This window comes from Clarias gariepinus, chromosome 27, assembly GCF_024256425.1.
Source record: "Clarias gariepinus isolate MV-2021 ecotype Netherlands chromosome 27, CGAR_prim_01v2, whole genome shotgun sequence".
Taxonomy (NCBI): Eukaryota; Metazoa; Chordata; class Actinopteri; order Siluriformes; family Clariidae; genus Clarias; species Clarias gariepinus.
In genome coordinates this window covers 7033716-7050866 of record NC_071126.1, presented here as the reverse complement: position 1 = coordinate 7050866, position 17151 = coordinate 7033716, and the positions used below count along the sequence as shown (strand labels likewise).

Sequence of the window (17151 nt, the reverse complement as noted above, 5' to 3'; positions counted from 1 at the left end):
TTTCCCTGTTGTGGTGTCTTTTCTTCGCATTTGAATGTTTACATAGTTAATATAATTTCTATGATGTGACTGGCAATTAGTAACATTATAACATTAAAAGCACATATGGTTCTGGTTTCCCTTTATACCAGCAAAACAGTTCTAACCTCCTTGAACCACACTTGTTTATCTATCATATTGAGGTCTGGGTAGTTTGAGGACGGATCAACATCCTTGAACTCTTTGGCTCCTTAATATGATACACTGGTGTTCTGATACATTTCTCATCATAGCCAGCTTTAACACTTTTCAGCAATTTGTGCTACAGTGGGACAAAAAAAGTATTTAGTCAGCCACCAATTGTGCAAGTTCTCCCACTTAAAAAGATGAGAGAGGCCTGTCATTTTCATCATGGGTATACCTCAACTATGAGAGACAAAATAAGAAAACTTGCTTAAGCAGGGGGACACGTCTGACACTGCAGGATTTGAGTCCCGGGCGGTGCAGTGTGTTACTGATGGTAGTCTTTGTTACTTTGGTCCCAGCTCTCTGCAGGTCATTTACTAGGTCCCCCCGTGTGGTTCTGGGATTTTTGCTTGCAGTTCTTGTGATCATTTTAACCCCACATGGTGAGATCTTGCATGGAGCCCTAGATCGAGGGAGATTCTCAGTGGTCTTGTATGTCTTCCATTTTCTAATAATTGCTCCCACAGTTAATTTCTTTACACCAAGCTGCTTACCTATTGCAGATTCAGTCTTCAGCCTTTTGTTTCTGGTGTCCTATGATAGCTATTTGGTCTTGGTCATAGTGGAGTTTGAAGTGTGACTGAGGTTGTGGACAGGTGTCTTTTATACTGATAACTAGTTCAAACAGATGCCATTAATAGAGGTAACGAGTGGAGGACAGAGAAGCCTCTTAAAGAAGAAGTTACAAGTCTATGACAGCCAGAATTCTTGCTTGTTTGTAGGTGACCAAATACTTATTTAAAAAAAATCCTACAATGTGATTTTCTGGATTTTTTTTCTCCCATAGTTGAGGTATACCTATGATAAAAATTATAGGCCTCTCATCTTTTTAAGTGGGAGAACTTGCACAATTGGTGGCTGACTAAATACTTTTTTGCCCCACTGTACATTGGCTTTTCCGTGGGATTAGATGAGGACGGCTGGCCTTTGCTTCTCACAGGCATGAAAAAGCCTTGGGTGCACATAATCCTGTCACATGTTTACTGGTACTGTATATAATTGAAGGTTTCATTTGCAAAAACTAGGGATGGGAATCACCAGTCACCGCCTGATACAATGTCACGATACCTAGTTGCAGATTTTATTAATACAGTATTGTGATTGTGTCTTGACTTTATAAATAGCCTGATTTGCTATTAAATTTTATTTATTTTTTATTTACAATTTTATAACCTTAAACCCTTAAAATAATAAAGTTGCCAACACCCAAAAGCCTTTCCCCTATAACATTAGTTTTTTTCACTTGTGCACCATTTAAACAATACAAAACTTTAAATCTAAAAATCTACATTTGTGTCAGCCATTCACTATAATTATTATTGCTAAACAAACTTGGCAAATAATTCACTCCTACCACACAGGATGCTAGTGTGTATGAATAGTTCAAAGTGCCACCTGTGCCTTGAGCACATTTTGAGCAGTTAGTCTCAGCTTGTAACACATTTTGCGAGAATAAATTGGTGTTTTAAGACTTATTTGCTCACAGGATTTGGAGACAAAGGCAGATTAGAGGCTTTTAACTTGCACCATCTTTGATAATATAACCCCATAAAAATGCATTTCTGTTTCAGAAGCTTGTGCACAGAGTCCGTTATGTCTAAGGCTGTTCGGTCATGGCTGATCAAGCTGAAAACCAGCCAGTCCCAGTCAATCGGTGCATCTCTATTATAAATGTAAAAATAAATAAATAAATGGACTCCAGTAAATATTAATCAAATTGGTGTGTTGTTTTAAGATAAAAACCTGCTTTAGGATAAAAAATGTGGCATGTATAAAGAATTGTACACGGCAGTCATCTTTTTTGAAGAATGGTTTTATGTTTTTGCAAATTAACCCTTTGATTGTTCATGTTTCATTCAGTGTACCTGGTGGTGGTAACACACCCTCTTCACTTAATCAGCTAATTAACAGCCCTTCCAGTGTTGAAGGAGTTAGAGTAGGAAAAAGGTTTGGCTATGAATCCCAGTGAAATCCTAAAGAATAAACGTGTTCCGCCCTGAGCTGCACTTAACCCTATGAACGCGACGCAGCTTGACATTTTCCCCGAAGCCACGTTCATGAAGAAAACGTAGGTACACTGATCCACGATGTAGCTGTGTTATGCAGGCTTGGGTCTGTAAAACTCAAATGACACATCTATCAAAAACTCGTTTTTAAAAAATTGCAATGAGTTTATAATCTCCTCATACATTTCATGCCATTGCTCATTATCATGCATCATACACAAATCTCACCACAGAGTACTTTATTCCAGGATATTTAAGGCAATTATGAAACGACTGCATAATTACAAGAGAGCACTTAAGCACCACACATCGAAAGGAATCCATCTCGAGCATTTCTTGGCAACCTGAAGGTTATAAACTGCATATGAAATTCATGGTCCCTTTTCTTTTAAGTTTTAATGCCACTTATGGCAAATGCATGCCAAACATTCTTTTAAACAAACACATACAAAAATAAGTGCTTTACATAAATCATGACAATCTAATGCTTACTACGCACTATTTAAACATCAGACAATTTCACAGTTAAGACATACAACCAAGGAGCAACACTGTCACCAGTAAATAAAATGACGTTTGTAGTTGCAGAAGCCGCAGTGGTTAGGACTCAGTTTTGGCACTGTAATGGGATGTAGAAGGTTTTAAAACTATCCATCCATATGAGCAGCAAAGGCCTCGGAGGAACCACGGCGGGTTCGTTGAGTAAAGACGATTCTGTGGCACTGCAGGTCAATGAACATCCATGTAACCTATAGACTAAAGAAGGAACTGGATTTCATCTAGGTAGTATTACGAAAAAGTCTGCATGGCACCGAAGCAACAAGGGCACTCTGATCCAGAGTCTTGAAATATTCATCTAAAGATCATGAAAACTAACTTTCTTTTTTTTTTTTTTTAATCGTGTGCACAAGTCCGATTAGCAGCTTGAACCTATTCAAGAAACAATGACACAAAGGAGAAAAAAAAAAAAAAAACAAGAACTAAGCTTCTGCTGGTAGTGTAACACTTTATCTCAGTTTTAAATAAACTCATCATACTACTATTGTTCCAACTATTGCAAGGCTCACACTTCTTCTTCCTCATCATCATCAATCTCTGCCTCATCCTCGTTGGCAGGCAGCGGCACTTTATCCCACTCTTCGGTTCCTGCTACGTGCTTCTTCTGGTGCCGCTTGTAATTGTCCCAGTGGCCTGTGGTGTACGTGCACGCATGGCACTTGTGTGGCTTTTCACCTGTGTGACGCAGCATGTGCCGCTTTAGGTTCATGCTCTGGTTGCAGCTATAGCTGCACACGGTACACTGGAAGGGTTTGGCGCCCGAGTGGACCCGCTGGTGCCGCTTTAGGTTTGCCAAATTACCGCAGGCGTAATCGCACAGGTGGCACTTGTAGGGCTTTTCGCCCGTGTGCACACGGTGGTGCCGCTTAAGGTTGTCGAAATGGGCAGAGGCGTACGGACACTGTGGGCACTTATAGGGCTTCTCGCCGCTGTGCGTCTTCATGTGCCGGGCCAGGTGGTTGGGGTAGTGTGTGAGAAAGGGGCAGGCAGCACACGTGTACACTCGGTCCCCTCTGTGTCCACGCTCGTTGGCGCTCCCTGCTGCATCTTTAGTCAGCATTTCCAGCGTGCACTTGGCACAGATTTGTGCTGATGACCCATCCTCACCATCCAGGACCAGGCCACAAAGCCTGCATGTGAAAGGGAAGAGCAGAGGAGGTAGGACACCAGGCTGTGCCCGTGTGCACGACTGCTGCTCTGACTTAAGCCTCGAAAAAGCCTTGAGAAAGCCGCTGTCGTTGCTAATGCTCAAATTCCCTTTTATTTCTGAGGCTTGAAGCACTGAAATTTACACAAAAATGAATCAGCAGGTTGAAATAAAAGGGCATGAAAATAATGTCGCTAGATAATATTCAATATTTATTAAGACTTCAACATCTGCGTGTAGTTTTCCAATACAAGTAAGGTATAAACATGTGTAATATAAGATATAAACAGGGTTTCTGTCATTTGCCCAGAAGAATCCCTTTAATTCTTTTAATGGTTCATGATTCTTATGTTTATTTAGGTCATCATATGGCATCATATACATAGTATATAAAAAGTGGGTGATTAGGTTTTAAATAAATTGATAACCTATTTCACCAATTTATTTAATTTAACACTTGCAACAAGCCTGCTTTTACCATCTCCTCATCAATACCCCTAGATAAAATTCCCAATAAAGACAAATGAAAGCTTACCTTCCCTCGAGGCACGGGGAGCGTCCTCTTTCAGGCTTGGGCATCCAACAGGCCCTCGAAGGCTGAGGCCGCTCATCATCCGCTGTGTATTCTGTGCAGTATTTGTGACCGTGTGCATACTCGGGTGTGTATTTGGGCCTGGATTTACAGCAACGTGTATTGACTGGTGTGCATTCTGAGCAGGACTTGCGACAGCGTGCATGCGCTGGTGTCTCTTCAGGTTGCCCAGGGAACTGCAGGCAAAGGTGCAGTGCTCACACTTGTAAGGTTTTTCTCCTGTGTGGATGCGCAAGTGGCGCTGCAGGTTGACTAACTGTGCGGAAGCGTAGGAGCACAGCGAGCAGCGGTATGGCTTCTCGCCATTGTGCGTCTTCATGTGCCTCTTGACATGGTTGGTGTAACGCGAGGAGAAGCCACACAGCGGACAAGCGTTCAGCTTCTGCTGGCCATTCTCGGATCCTGATCCCTCTCCCTCGGCTCCTTTAAACGCAGACTGGGTTCCTACATGAACGCTCCTGCTGGGTCCATCCCGTTTCGCGCAGCGTAGACACAAATGCTCGTCCTCATCGAGGAGCTGACCGCACCCCCTGCAGGAGACATAGAGGGGGAATGCGGGCTGGGGTCTCCCACCCTCTTGATCGTTCTCAGCAGTGCGGAGGTCGTGGGTGTCACTCTCCATGCTGAGGTGGCTGAAGGAGGAGCTCTCTTCGTCACCCAGTTGAAAACTAGGCAGATTGATATTAGCTGTATGGGTCCAGAGCAAAACAGGAGAACTTAGACTGAGCCTTGAAATTGCGTTCAATTAAAGTTCTTTTTTTAGACATTTACAGATAAATAAATAAATGTTGCATAAAAATATTCCTTTACCAAAAAAAAACAACTTGTTTTATACTCACACAGTTAAAGATGTTGCAGTATTCCGATAAGAAACAAACATTGATACCCAAAGCACAAACTATGCTGCCTGCTAGAAAACGGCCCTTTCTCGTTCTCTTGTTCTCTCTCGCTCCACACACGGAGGAAATGAGAACGAGATCCTGAGTCGGCCTTTATATTGGGCTTGCAAGAAACCCTCGGTGGATGATTACCCAGCCTAATGATAATGATGATGACTATAATGGCTGTGCTGATCATGATGAGGGGTTGATGATGATGATGATGATGATGATAAAGGCACAGAGAGATGATGATGATGATGATGATGATGATGATGTATAAATGCCTTCCTGTAATGGTGTCCTTGATGATGATGGCTGTCTTGATGACCCTTATAATGGCAGCACACTGCTTCTTTTCTGATTTGCTATTTTCCGACTGCACGCTCTGACAGAATGCTGCACCCTTTTAGCTGTGCATGAAAATAAATCTTTTTCCCCCCAATGTATTCTGCCATCTAAACCCTAACATTAAAGTCTGATATTTTTATGGGAACACATCTGGCAAAAAATAAAGCAAGAACATTAGCTATTCAGACCTTCCCATCAACACACCGTACTTACTCTGTCTTGTAGGATTTTTATTTGCCTGGTTATTTGATAGAGACTACTAATTTAGACGGTAGGCCATAACCGTTGAAATCTAATCTGTCTCATTATCATCACCATCATCATGCTTTTGATAGCATCGCTCACATTCCCTTTTGCTTATAATAAGAAAAGGCCCAAAAATGATCTACAATGTTCCCCATCGCATATTTTTACCTTCAGTTTTACATTTTGCTTTCTTTTTCTAGTTGTAATAGTTTTTTTAAGTGGTGGATTTTGTTCTACAAAACACTGGTTTTAAAATTATGTATCACTATACAATTAGTATTTTGTTATACTGGGATTGGGAATAATAAAAGCACAGAGTCTCTTCCTGTAAGAACTAACAAATTTGGAGACATTTGTGATGAAATTCAGCTGTGGAGTCAGTATTCCCAGACTCAGAAGGTCACAGAAAAACAGTGATGTACTTACTTACTAGCTTTCATATTTTACAACACTTACCTATTTTATGAAATTGTTTACCAACTTATTTAACTTATTACATACAGTACTTGTAAGTTGTTTTGCTTATGTACTTCTTTACGTACTTATTTCATTATTTAATTACTCATTTGTTTACTTACTTATTACTTACCTATTCTACTAACTACTAACTTATTTACTAAACTATTTTACTTACTATTTTCTGACATCATTTACTTAGTTTACTTATTTTTCTTATATAATTACTTACTGTACATATTTGGATATTTAGTTACATGCAGTATATATTTTCTCATGTAGTTCATTATTTAATTATTTAATTCCTTACACTATTTACCCATTTTATTTGCTAACTTATTTACTACCTTATTTTACTTATTACTTACAGTACTTACTTATTTACTAAATTATTCCCTTACAAACTTTATTTATTTTACTTGTGACTTATTTAATTTATTTACTTACTCATTTACTTACAGTCCCATGTACTTGCTAATGTATTATTTGGCTTATCTCTGTTTATGACAATTTTCTGGCTGAGAAAACTGATTTGGTCTGAACTATCCAGACACACTGCATGTGAGCCATTGGAGCATCAGCCACAAAACACAAACAATCCAGCACCATATTGTATATTGGGTTACAAGTGTTTTTCTTGTATGTACAGTACTGTAGTCAGCCATACAAATTAAGTGGAAGACCAGAAAGCTTAATTTTGTTTTCTTTGATATCATGGTGCCCATTTTCACTCACACTTGGTACTACTGTAATTTAAGCAGTGTATTTTGAGATGGTCTCAAATGGTTCCTTTTTGTGCTTAGGAAAGTATTGTTTTTCCTTTTAACCATAGGGATGCTGTTAGCACAGGTTCAGTTTCTAGCAAATTCCAAAACTATTTCCTAAATTTAAAAAAAAAAAAAAAAAAAAGTTGCACACTAATATTTTATTGGAAAATCTTATGATTACATCCACGGCATAGTTTGGGTAATCAGCTGACCTAATTTTTTGGGCACATAAAATTGCTAAACCTAGACCTGATTATATGACAACACTGTCTCTAGAACATCACTAGGCATATTGGAACAGGGTAAATCTGGATTCTTTTTTTGAAGTCCATTCTTTATGCTCCCTAGCAAAATGAAGGCTTACTGATAAGTGGTTTTCCTAGGGTTACACAGCTGTTTAGTCCCAATCCCTTGAGGTTCCATGTATGCCATGACCACAGGATATGCTGTCTGACATGATTGTTTAAGAATCGAGAAGCTACTTAATGCATCAGTTATATAACTTGTTGCCAGCTGAAATGCACAGTATTAAATCACCGCAGTAAATATCCAATGGAAGGCTCTTTGCTTAGATAAATCCAGGTGGTCACTTTTTTTTTGGTCCTTTTACAACTCAGGGCTTAAACAAGCCAATTAGATTTTTCATTTATTATGACCTTGCATAAGATGATACCCTCCCACAGCTTGTTGCTCAGCTCTTCTGGTGTCTGGCAGGTGTGGCTCAGCAGTAGCTCACTGACATACACACGGAAATGGCACATTTGGAGCAGGAGTGAAATAAAGGGAGTGTGAGGTATGAAAAATGCATTATCTCAAGCTGGTTCGTTTCAGCTGGTGCGATTACACACATACTTTGGGGAAGCTCTGAGACCTGTGTTAACCTGTTAAAAAAATAGTAGGAAAAAATAACGGATCTTTAAAACAAACATTTCTGATGAGAATTCTTTTACAAAAAAACATACTTTTTATATTTGAATTGTGCAGTATTAAAGCTTTATTTATTTATTTAATTAAACTTTTATACACTATACCTCCTTGATCACTAGGGATAGTATATAACATCCATTAGGCTTGGTGTGTTTTTCGGGAGTTACTGCACAGCATTTAGCTAGTCACTAACTAGTCACTAAGTGTCTGGATCTCTTGTAATTCAGATCGAATCTAAGTTGGCAGGTTTAAGGCCCCTCAATTTACACAGCTTTATTTATACAGTGCTTGCTCCCTTCATGGTTTATTTATTTATTATTATTATTAAGATGTGCAACACTTAAATGATTCAGATCATTAAACTAATTTTATAATAATACACAAAATATTACACAAAGATAACCTGAGTAAATACAAAATGCAGTTTTTAAATGATTATATTTATAAAGCCCCCTAAACCTAATAACTGGTTTTGCCATCCTTGGCGGCAACAACTGCAGTCAGTCATTTGTGATAACTGGCAATAGGTCTTTCACGTTGCCGTGGGGGAGTTTTGCAGAATTGTATTAATTCAGCCATATTAAAGGGTCTTCAAGCATGAACGGCCTGTTTTTTTTTTAAGGATCTCAATTGGATTTATGTTCTTTTTGGTCAGCAGGGGCTTTCCCCTTAAAACTCTTCCATGCCATTTTCTAGTTGTTTAATCATGAACACTGACCTTAACTGAGGCAAGTGAGACCTGCAGTTATTTGGATGTTGTTATGGGTTCATTTCTTCGTCATTGTAATCCTGGAGTAATTGTGGTAGGCTGGCCTTCAACACTTCAACACTGTTTTTCTCCATTTGTGGATAACGAGTAGCAACATGGTTCACTGGAGTCCCAAAGCCTAAGAAATGGCTTAGTAACCCATTCCAGACTGATACATGTCAAATGCTTTGTTTCTTAATTTTCACTGTTCTTGATTTTTTTAGATTACCGCATGATGTGATGCTTTTTGAGACCTTTTATTGTGCTTTACTTTGTCAGACAGAATCTATTCAGGTGATTTCTAGGAGGGGGGCTTTTTCACATAGATGGTTTAGACAGGTTTTTAGACAGGTATAGACAGCTTTTTCCCCTTAATAAATGAAATCATTATGCATTTTGTGTATACTTAATTGTATAATATTAAAATTAGTTTAGTCATTTAAGTGTGACAAATATGAAGAAAAAAAAAATCAAAAGTGGACAAATACTTTTTACTTTTTCACAGCATTGTGGCAATCACAATCATGGCAAACTAAAACTAACAACAACCACAAAAAAAAAAACAGTTTGGTAACTCTCTACATGAATCAACTGAATAGATCAACGCTCATCATGGCTGTGAAATCAAAGGCAGGATGTGAGGCAGTTTAACTTGAAGGTTGGCACTTCATAACATTATCTCTCTCATACTGTAGCTCTGTGGTCAGTTATTCTGCTCATCCCATACCAGATAAATGCAAGAAAGCATTCAAGTACGTGTGGATGGTTCAGTAAATAGAATGGAATGCTGAACTTTAATAACAAAGGGGAGATAGGCATGCTCTTGTTTGCCGCTGACTGGGCACTATGGTATGTGCTCTGGCCAATACAGTACATACATAAATTACAGGGCTGATTTGGTCATATGCCCGTCATTGATGCTGGTGTTGCATTACTGAAACACATCACTGATGACTCCTAATGATATGATACAACACTGCAACAAGTGTGGCAAACCCTGATGATATGCCTGCTAATTTGCTTCTAGCATTGGATTAGTCGCTTTGGCTCTTAACAGCTGTTAACAGCTCTGTAAAGGAGTTTATTGACCAATCACTCTTGGTGCTGCAACACCTGGGACAAAATGTGGAGCAAATTTGTTTCCATGTATAGCCAGGTGTGGTTCTGCCATCCACTCTGTCTGCTGTGTGCATATCGGCTATGTCAAACCCACCTTGTGTGCGGAGGACACTCTTTGGATCAGCTACAGAAGCACTTGATAAGAAGTGAGTAAAGGCTTCTAAACTATGCAATCAAAATGGCTTAATAAAACATTCACAAGCTGCTCTTTTGGACACCTCGCCCTACTTTCAGGAGGCACATCTGTTTTGCACTTGATTTAGATCAGGGGCCCAATTATTTGACTTTTTCCAAGTGCTTGATTGCCCATCATCTACGCTGCCAAGTGAGACATAAATTGGGAGACAAAGGCTTGCTATACAGCTAGCCCTTAGCTTTTTTTTTTTTTAAGGTTTCACACTGTTCTCTTTTGGACAAAGGTGCAAAAAAGATTGTACACAAGAATATTAGTTTCTGCCCATATTTTAGATTTGAGATGGATAAACAACTTTTTTGTTCCCCTCCTTTTTCATATACCCGTATTACGAGTGAAATGCAGTATGTGGTTCAGGCCAAGCACTGGACTGATTCACATCCACTCACCTGCATGGTCCTTATTTTTGTGTTCCCAAGAATGCATATGCCTAAAAAGGTTTGCATTATAAAGTCCTGTTCTTTGGCCAATCCCTAACACCAAATAGTTTGATAACATACAAGTGGATTTGTCTCCTCTGATGGCCACTGGCATCAGGATACTGCCATATTTGGACACCTGGCTCCTGGGGCCTACCCCAAGGAGCAGGCCATCTGGAACATGTCCACCCTCCTCTTTTATACTGTGGTGTTGAGATTCATAAAGAACACAGAGTTCCAAAGCAGGTCATACAGTCAATTGACATGAGACTAGCTTTACTAAGAATTATAGATATTCCTTGAAAGTGTGGCAGATATTATTACAGTGTTCAAAGAAATACGCAGTAATCACTGTCTCTTGAAAATAAACTAATAAAGACAACAGTTTCCTCCCTGTCCAGATTTGCTGTCTCAAACGGTTGAACACATTTGGCCACTTTGGCAAACGAAGCTACCCCTGTGACCCCTCAGAATAAGTCGCCAGTTTATAACTGTTAACAGTTTAGAACTTGTGTGCAGGATCGCATAAGCCTAACATGGTCTGAAGAGAAGATTGTTCTTTTAATAACATTTCTTCTTACCAACAGTATCCTTTACACTTAGCAAGTTTACGTGGACAAAATTCTGTACTCAGATTAAAATCATCCTAATTAGAGACTCTGTCTCAACTGTTTAGATGGTCACTGATCATTTACATGATCGAAACATTTAATTTAAATTGAACTTTTTGTGAAGAGTTTAACCTGCTGGAAAATATAAGATTTTTTTTTTTTTTTACCTCCAACTTTGAGGTTATGTTTGGCTTCCCATCTTTTAAAAAAAAAAATGTCTTCTGCATTATGATTGGTTACAACAATTCAGTCTCATCCACGTTAGTTAACTGTGAAATGGTGCCAATGAGTGCTCCTTCCTCCACCAAAGACTGAGTGGATGAAAGTCCGATGTAAACACAGGTGGAAGAGGGTTGTTCTCACGGACTTTACCGATCAGAATTAGAAGCATAATTTCCTTCCTGGAAACTTGTCAAGTCACCTAATGTTACACCATGTGGAGCAAACATGCAGAACATTCATTCCAATCAGGCCAGGTCAATCTGTCTGTTTTGACTAAGGTGTTTACACAATGCATTTTACTCTAATTGGGCTATTATTCTGATTATTAGTGGAATATTTGTTATTCATATCATTATGGAAAATTGTTAAATCATCTACTTTAAAGTTCTGCAGAGTAGTCGTCACAGTGCACTACAGCGCTAGGTCACAGGGTCCTATAAGCTGTATAAATGCAATCATGAACATGCTTGTAATATATATGTGTGAGTGACATCCATCAACACATGCATGCAAGTAGAAAGTAACTAAAACTATGTCATTTTGGCCCAACATTTGATTGATGTATAATGGTAGTAATTATAATAATTACAGCATATAATTAGGAATATCTATACATAAAAGGAGGCTGTTTAAATACAGAATTAATTTGTTGCCACAATTTGACACTTAACAAAAACATATAGATGGGGGGGGGGGGGGGTGTAAGCAACATTAAGAGCTATTTATTGTATAATTACTGTAGTGATTAATATTTTTTGGCTGGCAACAATGTTTTTTAACTGATACAGTGAGAAGCCTCTCGTGTCTTAAACTACATGTCAGAAGACATAACCCATGGATGTGGAAAATATGTTATGGTGTTTCAGAAGGTCAGATTACTGTCTTGCATCAAGCGAAGCAAACAACTACAGAGATTGCTGAAACTACTAGAATTGGGGTAGATCTGTCTAACGCATTAATAAACCTGGAAGGATAATGCTAAACCATCATCTAATTATCAACGTAAGATAATTCTGGTCAGAAAAAAAAAAGAGAGAGACACATGAATGCATGTGATTAAAAATCAAATAAGCCTTTGGTGAAGTTGCATCATTAAAAAAAAACAAAAAAAACAGTAGAAATCACTGTTATGTTTAATACTGAAAGTAGGAGGATTTCCACACCAAAAAAAAAAATCAAAAGATTGCGACAACAGTTGTGTGACCATAAGAAAACCAGTTGTTAGTGACACTAATCAGAAGAAATGCTTGAATTTGTGGAACAGAAAAAGTTTATGTAGCTTAAAGAGTCCAGATTGGCCCTATTCCAGAGCGATGGGTGTGTCAGGGTAAAAAGGGAAAAGCGTAAAGCCCATCATGCTTAGTGGCCTTTGTACAAGCCTCTAAAAGCAGTGTTATAATCTGCGTGGATCAGTTAGTCAGGTTAAGGCTCAGCAATGTTATGTGGCAATAGAGTCAGCTGATGGTATGAATTTACTAAATGACCAGGGTTGCATGTATACAGTATGGAGTTTTTCTTCCTTGATGACACAACCAAATTCTAGGAAGATAATATCAAAATGCAACAGGTTTAAATTGTGAAAGAGTGGTTCTGGGAACATAAGAAATCATTTGCACAGATTAATTGACCACAAAGTCCTGACCATTATCCCGTAGAAAAGTATTTGGAACGAGTGGAAGAAGACTTTACAGAGTGGTCCAGTTCTTTTATCAAAAGATCTTGGCCAAAAATTTTATGATATTGCAAGTTGAATGCACACCATAATTAAAACTAAAGCCCATCCAGTGAAACTTTTTCTGGCCAATGAGAACAGAAATAATTGGTTGCATTTTGTTAATCAGTAAATTATTAAATTAATATTAATTAATACAAATAAATCAATACAATAGCAGAGAGACATAGCCAGGAGACTTTTTCATAAATCTCAGTACAAACAAGATGCTAATCATTTAAACAATTCAAGTACTTTAGAAATTACAATTTTCATAAACTTTTATATAGAATGAAAAGCTAGTTTTATTCCCTTCCGTTCTTTCCTACTCTGTGACAAATCTAAGATCAGCAACATGGTGGCACTATAATGCATAACCCTTTTTTCACCCTGAGGCGTGAAGAAAATGTAAAATCATGTAGTTGGCTCCAAATGTAATGTTTGTAATAAACTAAATGATTTTAAAATAAATCAAAACTTGGGCACATAGGTGTTAAATAGAAACACAACTGAAGCAGCAGCCAAAGTTACATATTATCTTAAGTTTCTACAGGATGGGATACGAGTGTACTAGATGTGTCATTTTGTAGTTTTTAATTTTGCTTAATTGGCTGCAAATGAGTTCAAGAACACCAGAAACATCAATAATTTTGAGGGCGAAAAATAACAAAACTGTCACAAATGTGAAACTGACAATACTCATCACAGCATATAAAAAGTAAAAATAAACTAAGTAAATGCAATTAATGTAGCATGTTAAAGCAGATAGAAGTTTTAACAGCCTTTGGGAATAATTTACCAAAATAATTATTGAAAACTTAAAATTACTACCAAGCATTCTTACATTAAAGAAGCTAAAAGCAAGAGACATTTTAGCTTAAATATATACAACAACAGCATGTGCGAACCTGCATATCAAGCTTACTATTCTGGAGCTGAGCCCATCACTCACCTGAAAACTTCTCCAGACCTAAGATTTTGCTGTGATCAGCATCTGTGAAGTCAAGGTCTTGGCCCAGAAGGAAGTCACTCTCAAAAGTAAGTGTTGTTGCTGGATTAATGCTTACACCATCTTCAGAATCCACTAAAAAGCAGCAGAGGATGATTTATAGACTCATGCATAAATATTTAAACAAAATAACACCAACAGCATGTGCATCCGATACGTTATACCCATATGCACTTGCATCCAAGGCCATGTGTTTCCCAATAGAACTGCTTAGATCTAACTGCACAGCTTGAATAATTAAGAAAAGAAGCTTTAGAAGGTCAAAAATTCCATTCAAGGGCATGCATTTATTTATTTATTTATGTTTTTATTTATAATATTTTGCTGCCATCTGCTGGGCATGGTACGTAGCGTTAGGCCATGGTGTAAAGGAAATTGATGTAAGCTGCCCTCAGATAAAACATTTTATAAAGTGTAAACTACAGATAAACTAATAAGCAATTTAAAAAGAATAAATCTGATTTGCTATAAAGACTTTAACATTTTCACAGCTCTGCATATTGTAATATTTATAGATGTGTAGACATATAATGCATGCATGTTTGTGTGTGTAATATATACAGATGGTACAAAAAAAAAATGCACACTTCAACAACTGCCTTTTATTAAAACTGGAATCTAGAAAACTGGAAACTATTTTTCATGTTGAAGTTTGAATACGGAAAAATACAGAATTTTAGGGCTCCTCTGTATACATACATACATACATACATACATAGACACACAGACTCATTCTTCGACTATGCCGCTTATCCAGTGCACAGGGTTGCGGGTGCCCGGAGGCTATCCCAGGAGACTTAGGGCACGAGTCGAAGTACACCCTGGACAGGGTATCAATCCGTTGCAGGGCACACACATACACAATATGGATAATTAGACAACACCAGTTAACCTAATTTGCATGTCTTAGGATATATATATACTTAGGCTTTGAACAGGCAACACGCACTTTGGAATATGAGCTTGAGTGAAACTAAGTGAAGTAAAAAGAAATTCTATTCAAAGTATTTAATCTGGGCAGCACAGTGTCTTAGTGGTTAGCACTGTCCAGATTTGATTCCTGCCATGGGTCTCTGTGCATGAAGTTTACATGTTTTCCCCGTGCTTGGTGGATTTCCTACAGATACTTTGGTTTTCTCCTACAGTCCAAAGAAATGCAGATTAGGCTAATTAGCGTTCCCAGATTGCCTGTAGTGTGTGTACGAGTGTGCATGTATGAGTGTGCATGTGTGAGTTTGCACTTTGTGATGGATTGGAACCCCATCCAGTGTGTACTCCTCCTCGTGCCCCAAGTCTCCTGGAATAGGTTCCAGGCCCCCGCGACCCTGAATACAGGATAAATCAGTGTAGACAAAGAGTGAGTGAGAGTGAAGAGTCTTTAATCTCCCATCATAGAATTATTTCAGAGTCATAATATAAGTTTGAATTATATTCGTAAAGTACTAAACTATAATTACTATAAATAATACTATTATGTATTAGATATAAAAAGCTTCATGTAGATTATAATAATGGCCTATTAAAAATATTCAACTTAATTGATTGCGAAAAAAATGTAGACATTGATTAAAGTCTCTAAAAAAAAAACTTAAACTTACACTTTACAGGTTGTGGATTCTGTTGTTTTCTTCTTGGCATCTTCCAGCCAGCCTTTCTTGATTTGTAGCTTCTACCACAAGCCCAGCTACAATCAGCTCATTCTTCCTAAAACAACACACACACACACACACACACACATACATACATACATACATACATACATACATACATACATAAACAAACAAACAAAAACAAACAAAGCAGCACTTTCATTAAGCACTGCAGTGAAGCTGTCACTCTCTCTCTCTCACTCACACACACACACACACACACACACACCTAACTACACCGGCTGTTTGTGGCACAATTAAAACACTAGCACGTCTCCATTGCACTCGCTGTCAGACTGTTAGCTTTCTGCGCTAATCATGTCTCAGTATATAACAGAATCTCAAAGGCACTTGATCTGCATCATTCACATTATTACTTGGATTCTAAACAGTTAAAAATAACCTGTTTATTGTTATTTAATTGTCTCAAAATGCACGTTCAAAACATGCTATTAAGATGTATAATGAAAATCACAAAGCTAGCTAGTCCCAAAGCTAGCAGAGATTTCCTCACCCCAGCCCAAGCCAAAGATGGAACTAAATATTTAGCTAGCTTTAACATGCTAACATGATTTCATCAATATTATACCTTTTGCTTTCTCCTTCAGCCTTCAGTTCGCGCTCTGTGTGCGAGTAAAACGGCGTTGTGTCAGAGGGTGTTAACACGAGCTGTCCGCCATGCCATATCGCGTCAACCACGAAGAAAGGCAATTAATGGTCTTTTTTTCATAAGTTAATTGATTTCTAGATTGCCATTGTATACATTTTCTTCCGGAATTTTACGTGTATCCGCTTCCGGAAGTTGCGACAGAACGTAGTTCTCTCACCCCTGGGATTTGTAGTTTGTAGTCAGAGCATCGAGTCGTTCACTATGGGGACTGCGTTTGTCAAAAAGTGGACAATCAGACAAGAAATTAAATATATTAATAACTAAAGATTATTAAATATTAACGTATTGTGAAGGTGCTGTTGATAGCTGTTTTGTAAATTTATGTAAAAAATATGTTTACTTTAAAATTATTAACCTTTTACACATTTTTTTTCATAAATAAGATCTCAACATTTCCTTTTTCTTCTACAATAATAATAAAAATAATAGTAGTGCTTCGCTTCGCAAACACCACTACTAACACCAATAAGCATGCCGAACTAACAACTTGACCAATTCACAACACCCAATCAAACACACACACACACACACACACCACTTTCCTGATATGACAAAGAAGTTACCCCTCCCCGTATGTACAAATATATTAATTTCATATGTTTACAACTTTAGTCACACCTTTCTCAGCCTGTTCTTGCACACTCAAC

At 38.0% G+C, this 17151-nt stretch overlaps 1 protein-coding gene across 1 annotated transcript; it reads right to left on the bottom strand.

The window, feature by feature from the left end:
• Window positions 1–2453: 2453 nt before the first annotated feature.
• znf513a (zinc finger protein 513a) lies at window positions 2454–16599 on the bottom strand. The gene is made up of 5 exons (XM_053489400.1): window positions 16424–16599; window positions 15784–15889; window positions 14129–14260; window positions 4472–5215; window positions 2454–4070 (listed from the first exon to the last, which is right to left on the bottom strand). The coding sequence occupies exons 2-5, from the start codon at window positions 15821–15823 to the stop codon at window positions 3295–3297; spliced, it is 1692 nt and encodes a 563-aa protein (XP_053345375.1). The 5' UTR covers window positions 15824–15889; window positions 16424–16599; the 3' UTR covers window positions 2454–3294.
• Between the last annotated feature and the right edge of the window lie 552 nt (window positions 16600–17151).

Excerpts from the sequence above, each read along its gene's own strand:
- znf513a (XM_053489400.1), bottom strand. The coding sequence starts at position 15,823 with ATGCCAAGAAGAAAACAACAGAATCCACAACCTGTAAAGT. Across the intron at positions 5,216-14,128 it reads AGGTCTGGAGAAGTTTTCAG|CTAATATCAATCTGCCTAGT; the intron begins GTGAGTGATGGG and ends GGACCCATACAG. Across the intron at positions 4,071-4,471 it reads TCCCCGTGCCTCGAGGGAAG|TGCTTCAAGCCTCAGAAATA; the intron begins GTAAGCTTTCAT and ends TGTAAATTTCAG.